This window comes from Ailuropoda melanoleuca, chromosome 16, assembly GCF_002007445.2.
Source record: "Ailuropoda melanoleuca isolate Jingjing chromosome 16, ASM200744v2, whole genome shotgun sequence".
Classification (NCBI taxonomy): domain Eukaryota; kingdom Metazoa; phylum Chordata; class Mammalia; order Carnivora; family Ursidae; genus Ailuropoda; species Ailuropoda melanoleuca.
Window position 1 is genome coordinate 20,058,061 of NC_048233.1, and position 7,643 is coordinate 20,065,703.

The window sequence follows — 7,643 nt, forward strand, 5'->3', positions numbered from 1 at the left end:
ATTTGAGCAAAAATATGTTCTCCATTCATTGTAATACTCTAAAACTTTTGTATATTTTTAGGAATTAGGAATGTGATCTTCTCTTTGATGTGGCTGTCACCAGCTAAATGACGTCCCTGCCCGAGCCACGACCTGACACAGGAGGCCCCATCAAACTCTCTGATCGACTTCCCCATTAAATTGATGGTCATCAGGTTTCTGGCACCTAGTATTTGGTTGCAGCAGGAAGGGGGTTGGGGGAATTGCTCATGCTTCGTAGTTAGATTTACCCCTGGGTGCCAGGGCAGTCTGTATCACTTGGACTCAGAAATCCTGTATTTCGGTCCACTGACTGTGCCCCAGCATTATGCCCCCTTCAGCCTGTGTCTCCTCCACTAACACTGGCTTGTGAGTGGGCAGCAGGCGGGCATTCTACGTATTCTTACTGCTGCTGTGGCAGCTGCTGTCTGGCTCTGCTCAGCTGCCCTGGGGCGGGAGTGGGGGACCTGCCTCAGTGCCAGAACTGCTAGGAAGACTGATATCCATCTCTGAAACCTCTGATGGGCTAAGTCGTATTAAGATAGTTTTCTTTGGCATCCTATTCAAACATGTTTTACTATTCTGACAGTTGGTATAGCTGCAACCGTATATACTGGGTAATGAGCACCAGCTTGGACTCTGGAGGAAGTGGCAGAGGCAGACAGTTGGTCATACTCTGGACATATTTTGACAGCAGACCTAACAGATTTCGCTAATGGATGGCATGTGAGGTATAAAAAAGAGGTGTCAAGTATGACCCCCAGGTTTTGGCCTGATTGGAAGAAAGGCTGGGGGGAGAGGGTAGGTTCTGTTAGTGGAAATGGAGCATTTGGCTTAGGCATGTTTTCAGTGCATACTGGGTAACCAGGTGGGGCTTCAAGTACCTGCTTGATACATGAGTCTGGAGTTCAAAGAGTGGTCGGAATTGTTCAGAAATTATTAACTCAGTAACCCGAGAAACAATTTCCATTCATCTGGTTAGAATCCTGAGTCATTTATTTAAGATAGGATTTGAATATATTAATGATTACCTGCCTCTTTAAAATGCTCATAAATGAAGTAAAATAAATACAAACCCCCAAATCGGTGTAAAAGGCTATAGGAGAGCTCAGCTTTCTGATGTTCAGTTATGCGAAACAGAAGCAGAAACCCATAGTCTCTCCACTTAGTGCTTTCCTGGGTAACCCCATCCCTTTCCTGAAGAAACAAGAGCTAAGGATGATTAGATCAAGTTTGGTAGAAAATCTCACTTTAGTGAGTGAGATAACACGAAACCAATATATGCCAGGCCTGAGGCCAGGAAAAGATTTGTAGAGTTTTAAGATGGGAGGTTGGAGATTCAAAGAAAAATTGTTGTAAACTTTCCATGATACATCAGGCTCAGATAGAAGAGCTAAGAAAACATTTTCAATCTTGGAAGGAAATAAAATCAAAATGAAACAAAAAACAGTTCCCTTGGAATAACCAATTTCAAAGACAGGAAGACCTGAGAGGTGTTATCACTGTGTGATATCTCTTTCACACGCCTCTAAAAATGTGGGTTTTTTTTCCCTTGAGCTTTGACTAGAGATAATTTTGTGAAAGAGAAATCACAGAACTACAGTGAATACAAAGAAAATATTTTAATAAAATATTCAATACAGTATTTCCCTTGTGGGGGCTTTTAAGAAGTGAGAAGCCAAAAGCAATAACTGTCACTTTTGGGAATCCAGTCCTAAGTGAGACAGGAATGTTCTTAGCTTTTCTCCAAAGCTCTTTGCCCAGTTCTGCCAACAGGCTGCCATGAGGAGGATGAGGAAACCTGCAAAGATCACTGTGAAGAAGAGACTGAACACAATCTGTTTAGAAGCAACTAGAGGGAATTAGTTTTTTGCCTCAGGCTTCTTACCAGACGCAGTATCTGGAAAAAGGAGAAGGCAACTTACCGGTTGATACACAAACAGAGTTAACAGCACCCTTTTGGGGATCCCCTCCCCATCCTACTTGCATTTTCAGAGTGACCAATGAAAACAGAGATCTGTGGTTTCAAGCACTAAGCATTTCAAACAGAATCATTCCTTGGCCAACTTTGGTATTCAAGGTCTATTACTATGAGTGGAATTCTTGGGTCTCAATTGAGAGAAAGGAGAGCCGACTACTTCCTATGCATAATAGAAGCATGTCACTGCAAATACCGCAAGTGTGAGACACGTGTCCGCCATGAACCCTCCACCTTGTGTGTTGCTGGTTATTGACACAGAGAGTGCTGTTGCTTGAATATGAGTGTCATTTGGTGCATGAAGATATAGAAGAACAAATTACTGTGTCCCGGCTCTGGTGCAGTCTGACAGTGCTTTGCCTAAACCACCAACACTTGAGGAAATTTTTCTTGAGGTTGTCTTGCTGTCATGATTCCGATGTGTTCTGATTTCCCTCCGGGGTCATAAATTGCACCTTTGGCACCATGAGGGATGAGTTGTTCCTGCGGATGGAGTTGTTTCTCCTCATGGAATTGTTTCTCCTCATGGAATTACGCTTCCTCAGAGAATTTTGATGGGATAGTTCACTCTTCTGGAGGGTCTGAATCAGGATGGAAGGCTTCTCATCAAGCTCTCGGGCACTGCACCTGGGAGCAGCTACTTTAACAGTATTGCCAAATTTGGAGTAATCCACAGAATACACTCCTTCCTCCTCAGTTACAATAGACACAAAGCGATGGCCCCATTGGATCTCCTCAGCGATATAGGAGGTTCTTGCTTGTGTAGTAATGCCAGTAGTTTCGACCACTCCTTCCAGAATCACTATGACCTCTAGGTCTTGGTTGGCGAGGTCGGTTGCTGAGATATCGTACAAGGGGCTGCGCTTGTCGATCACATGGCAGATGATCAAAGGGGCCACCAGAAAAATGTTATTACTCTCAATTGGGTTATCAACAGGAATGTCCAGCTGGTGAATAGGCACCACCTCCCCTTCGGGTGTCGTTGTCTTCTTGACCACCTGGATGCGCACTGAGGCACTAATGATCATGCTCTTCCTTAGGTCGCCCACTCGGAACATGAAGCACAACTTGCCATTTCGGACAGCAATCACAGCATGGCGGCTGAAAATCAAGGTTTCCGCCCTCCTGTGAGCCTGAGCTGTTTTCATGAAAATGCAGCCCAACATGACTGCATTGATTATCAAACCCACGATGTTCTGGAGAATCAAAACTGTGATGGCCAGAGGACATTCCTCTGTCATCATTCTCCCTCCAAATCCGATTGTAACTTGAACTTCAATGGAGAAGAGAAAAGCAGAGGTGAAAGACCTGTAAGGAATGATATCAGAAAACCGTGCCATCAGATCACATTTTGCGTAATGATATATCAGTTCAAGCTGAATTTTCCATTTTCCTCCTCCAAAGGCTATTAAATGCTTTTGGAAAGACTTGGCAACTTAACCTGTCAAATGCCTGATTCTAAACACAAGCACCTTCCCTCTCTCCCTCTCATCGGAATGCATCTACTTCCAGACTTCCGGAATACAGTTCCATTGTTTTCTATGTCATGTAACGATGGGCCTACTTATATGAAAGCATTAAAATAATAAGTAAAAATAATAAATACATTTGTATTTATAGACATATTTTACTTTGAGAAATACTTTCACAATGGCATAGTTTACTTGGTGAAACTTCTTACCAGTTAGATGTTTATTATTTATTGCATATCTGAGTTTAAGTGACTGGAGTCATACAGGAGGGTCCTGAGTAATAAGTGAACTTTTTATTACTTACAACCCTTAAAATCGTATTCATTGGCTAACACTTATTGCATACCTTATACACAGAAAGCACAGCGTTAAAAGGTGGTACAAAACACATCATGCAAAAGTACTAGTGTTTTTAATTTTAAAAAATGTTTTAATGTTTTGCCATTTGGAAAGAAAACTTTTTTTATTGATTGTCTCATTTTGTTCTCTAATTCTAGAGAATACTTAGGCTATTAAAGAAAAATTTGAGGCAGAGATTAGTAAGTAACTGTGTCAAGATCACATTATTAATGAGAACTTGAACCCTCTCAATTCTGGCTTGGTGCTCCGAAAGAGGCAAAAGGATAGTGAACAAGTGTCAGTATTTTCCTGGGAAGCTTTTTCAAGTTGTACATCTCATCCATATATCTCAATGTCAGCAATGATTTGGTAGGTCCAAGGTTGACCTGGGTAAGACTTTTGAAAAGCTCTCGGGTAAGTCTGATCTATCCCCTTGCTTATGATGCACCACATTTGTTATTCTTAAGATTAATTTATTCACCGAACTACATATTCTATACTGCTGTGACTTCTTAACAAAAACAGGTTAGTCCTGTGTTTACCCCGATGCCAGTTTCAAACTTCTCTAATTTTACAGAAGATTAACCATGCATAGGCTGCCCATATTATCTATCCATTAATGCCATGCACAATGAATCAGCAAAACGCTTAAACATTTGAATACTGAGTAAACACATCGCACTTTGGTGCAACACCATGGGGGGTAAGCAAAAATGATTCTTTTGATTAATTTTTAAGCGGAGTGTGAAAATTGCCCTTTTAACCCTTTTTGTTGCTAAAAAGATTCGTGGAGAACAACGATTGCTTTTTGCACTAGCTACACAGATGTGTTGTGTGATCCAGAAACTCCGTGAAGAATAAGAATGGACCCCAGAGGAAGGACTTGGACTCAATGCTGATTTCTAATAACATCTATGTACTTCATGGAGCAGCCTGGTGATGAATATTCCCAAATGTTTCATTTTAACGGATTGAGGGACTATTCAAGTGCCAAATTTTACATATTGTTTATTTTATGAACAAATTTAATTCTAAACATTATATGGTAGCAAGATCCAGCCTTTTTTGGACACCTGTCATGCTTTCAAAAGATAAAAGTGTTCAGTTGCTCGTTTGTTCTGCTACAGAGGGAATTAAGCTGAATAAGAAGAAATATGTTGGTTTATTTTCTGGCTTATATTGGAAAAGTCATCTACATGAAAGGGAAAGGCAGCCATCCTAAAATGAGAATGATAAAATGTTATTTGGACATACTGGTGAGTTACTCACAGTAAGGTGTGTCTAATTTCAATGAAATGGTGGGACATTGAGCTTCTGAAAGGAAATGCAAAGAAGAAGAAATATTAGTAGGCATCTTTTAAATTCCCTTTGGGAAAGAATGGAGATTTTTCTGTTTCTACATTTTTGGTGAAAAAAACTATTATATACGGTTTGTTATGATTAAGCTGCATGTTGAGCTTAAAGCACAAATAGTACCATAACATTAAAATAAAATTACTAAGATTTTAAGCTTCAAAGATGTCAAGTAATTTTTTTTAAGGTAAGAAGTGCAATTAAAAATGTGAAAATTGTCAGGCTAATAAGATCAATTTTGTCTCACTGTATTTGTGATACCATTTCTCACAGTAAACTGAATGCTCCCACCAGCAGGAATGAACACGCTTAGGAACGCATCTTGGTGAAAACTTAAGAGCTCGTAGTAAACCAGCTTTTAACAACCAGTGCACTCCATAAGTTCTTTTAAACAAAAATCATGGGAAGGATGTCACTTTTGATGATACATCTTTAATAAACTTCTTCATGACTTCTTTTTCACAGGAAAAGCCAACATATTTGTCTTGGAATTAAAATCTGTCATTTATTTTTGAGGCTTATCATTTCTGTTTCTTTTGTCTCTTTTTATGACTGTCTACTGCACGTTTATTAAAAATTTATCTTGATATGAAAGTGATTCACCAATATCAGTGCCTGTAAATTTCTTAAAGAGAAATATTATAGATAATGATACTTGACCTACAAGTGCCTGTTAAACACAGTGTTTTGTTTCCTTTGTAGCTGGTATGCTGATGATGACCAACATTTTTCATCTATATTTTCCTAGAGACAAAAGTTTGTGAAAAGTTCAAGACAAGAAAGTAGTATCTACTTGGTGATAAAGGCAATGGATCAATTCAATATATTTTTCTCTCCTCAAAATCCGAGCTGGAATCTGTGACGTATGATCTTGGCACACAAATGCCGCATCCCTCCCTGATACGCTGGCATTGCGGTTACTAAGGACAGACAAGTTCACTGTCTGGGTTTCTGCTCCTTGCCGTCGTATGTTAATTTCAGAAGGTTTCAGGGTCAGGAAAGGTCTCATTCTTTACAGTTGCCTGGCAGAATGGTGCTTGTTCAACTTGCTTTGCTTTGTACACTATGTGAATTTGGAATATTACTCAGAAAATGTCCTGGCAAAGTTTCCAGTATTATTACCATTGTTTCACTTCAGAGAGAATATTTTTGCAATTGATATAAATGATCTCTTTCTGTCTTCCAACAAAACAAAAGACAGATCACCCCAACTAAATATTCTTAGGCCATGTGAAAATATGAGGAGATGACTGAAATCAAATTCCTTTTACTTACTTTTGAAACACAATATAAGCGACCGAAGCAAACGTTAGGCAATCTGAGGACTGTCTTGTTCCTATTCTATTAAAACTTGTAAAGAAAACCACAACATTAAGTCACTTCTATAGAATCTCTTCCATGAAAAACTTGGACCAATATCCATTACAAAATTATTTTTTCTAGTTCTGCATCTTAGCATAACTTTTTAATTTTGGAATCCAATGCAAGCAACCAGATATTTAAGATAATCTTGATAAAGAAGGGCTTATATCTATTTATTTCATTTTTAGTGGATTTTTAATCTAGGATATCTCCTCACCAGTATTTTCCCGTTTTCCTCCCGATTTCTGAAAATGTCACGGGTAAGAGAAGTCAGGTAAAAATATAACTAGCATTTGCACAATATTTTTTTGTCGATCAGAGATATTTACTTGTGGACACCGGAACTATGGACAGCAGCTTTTTCATACTGAAAACTGAAATGTGTGCTTTTTTCGAGTAAGGCACTCTGTGGAATCCTTTGAACCACAACCATTCTTTAACCAATACCGTATGTTTAAAGCTAACCAGAGGGACTGAAGCTCCACGTTTTCAGAGGCTCCTCAAACATAAAGCTGCATTTAAAAAGATTCTTAATGTGTTAGATAAGATTTTTTTACTCCTTTGTGTCTGAAGGTACTAAAGCAAATGCTTTATTTCGCTTTCAACAAAATAACTGTGATACAGAAAGGGCAGTTTAATATTTCTTTCTATACTATTTTCAATCCCTGCCTCATCCCACTGCATTCTTACCTGACATTAGTCACACAAACAGTGGACTCCAAACCACTTTTCTCCATTGCACTTTTCTCCATGTAAGCGTAGATGTCCCCATGGGCAAAGGCCACCAGCCACCACATGATGGCGAAGAGCAGCCAGCTGCAGAGGAACGACATGGTAAAGATGACCAGCGTGTGGCGCCATTTCAGGTCCACCAAGGTAGTGAAGATGTCCTGCAGGAATCGCCCTTGCTCGCGGATGTTCTTGTGCGCCAGGTTGCATGCCCCGCTCTTGGCGATGAAGCGGGCTTTGGGGAGGCGGTCTCGGACGCGCGGCTTGCGCAGATTCTCCGCCGCGATGCGCGCCAGCACATACTCCTCGGGGATGATGCTCTTTCTGGCCAACATCGTCCCGTCACCATAGCCAGCCTATTCACCTGTCTCTGACCTGCCTCTCCTTCCCTC

The 7,643-nt window shown here is 40.1% G+C and overlaps 1 protein-coding gene across 2 annotated transcripts; it reads right to left on the reverse strand.

Moving 5' to 3' along the window:
- Positions 1-1,625: 1,625 nt before the first annotated feature.
- KCNJ8 (potassium inwardly rectifying channel subfamily J member 8) lies at positions 1,626-7,624 on the reverse strand. Of its 2 annotated transcripts, XM_034645225.1 has the most exons (3): positions 7,213-7,624; positions 5,077-5,121; positions 1,626-3,304 (listed from the first exon to the last, which is right to left on the reverse strand). In XM_034645225.1, exons 1-3 carry the CDS (start codon positions 7,584-7,586, stop codon positions 2,404-2,406), a joined length of 1,320 nt encoding a protein of 439 aa, XP_034501116.1. In that variant the 5' UTR covers positions 7,587-7,624; the 3' UTR covers positions 1,626-2,403. The 2 variants fall into 2 exon arrangements, with proteins under 2 accessions (XP_034501116.1, XP_034501117.1); XM_034645226.1 differs by lacking the exon at positions 5,077-5,121.
- Positions 7,625-7,643: the final 19 nt, after the last annotated feature.

Coding starts and splice junctions, on each gene's coding strand:
- KCNJ8 (XM_034645225.1), bottom strand. CDS start 7,586: ATGTTGGCCAGAAAGAGCATCATCCCCGAGGAGTATGTGCTGGCGCGC. Junction 5,122..7,212: donor GTTTGTGTGACTAATGTCAG/GTAAGAATGCAG, acceptor ATTTCCTTTCAG/AAGCTCAATGTCCCACCATT. Junction 3,305..5,076: donor GAAATTAGACACACCTTACT/GTGAGTAACTCA, acceptor CATTCCTTACAG/GTCTTTCACCTCTGCTTTTC.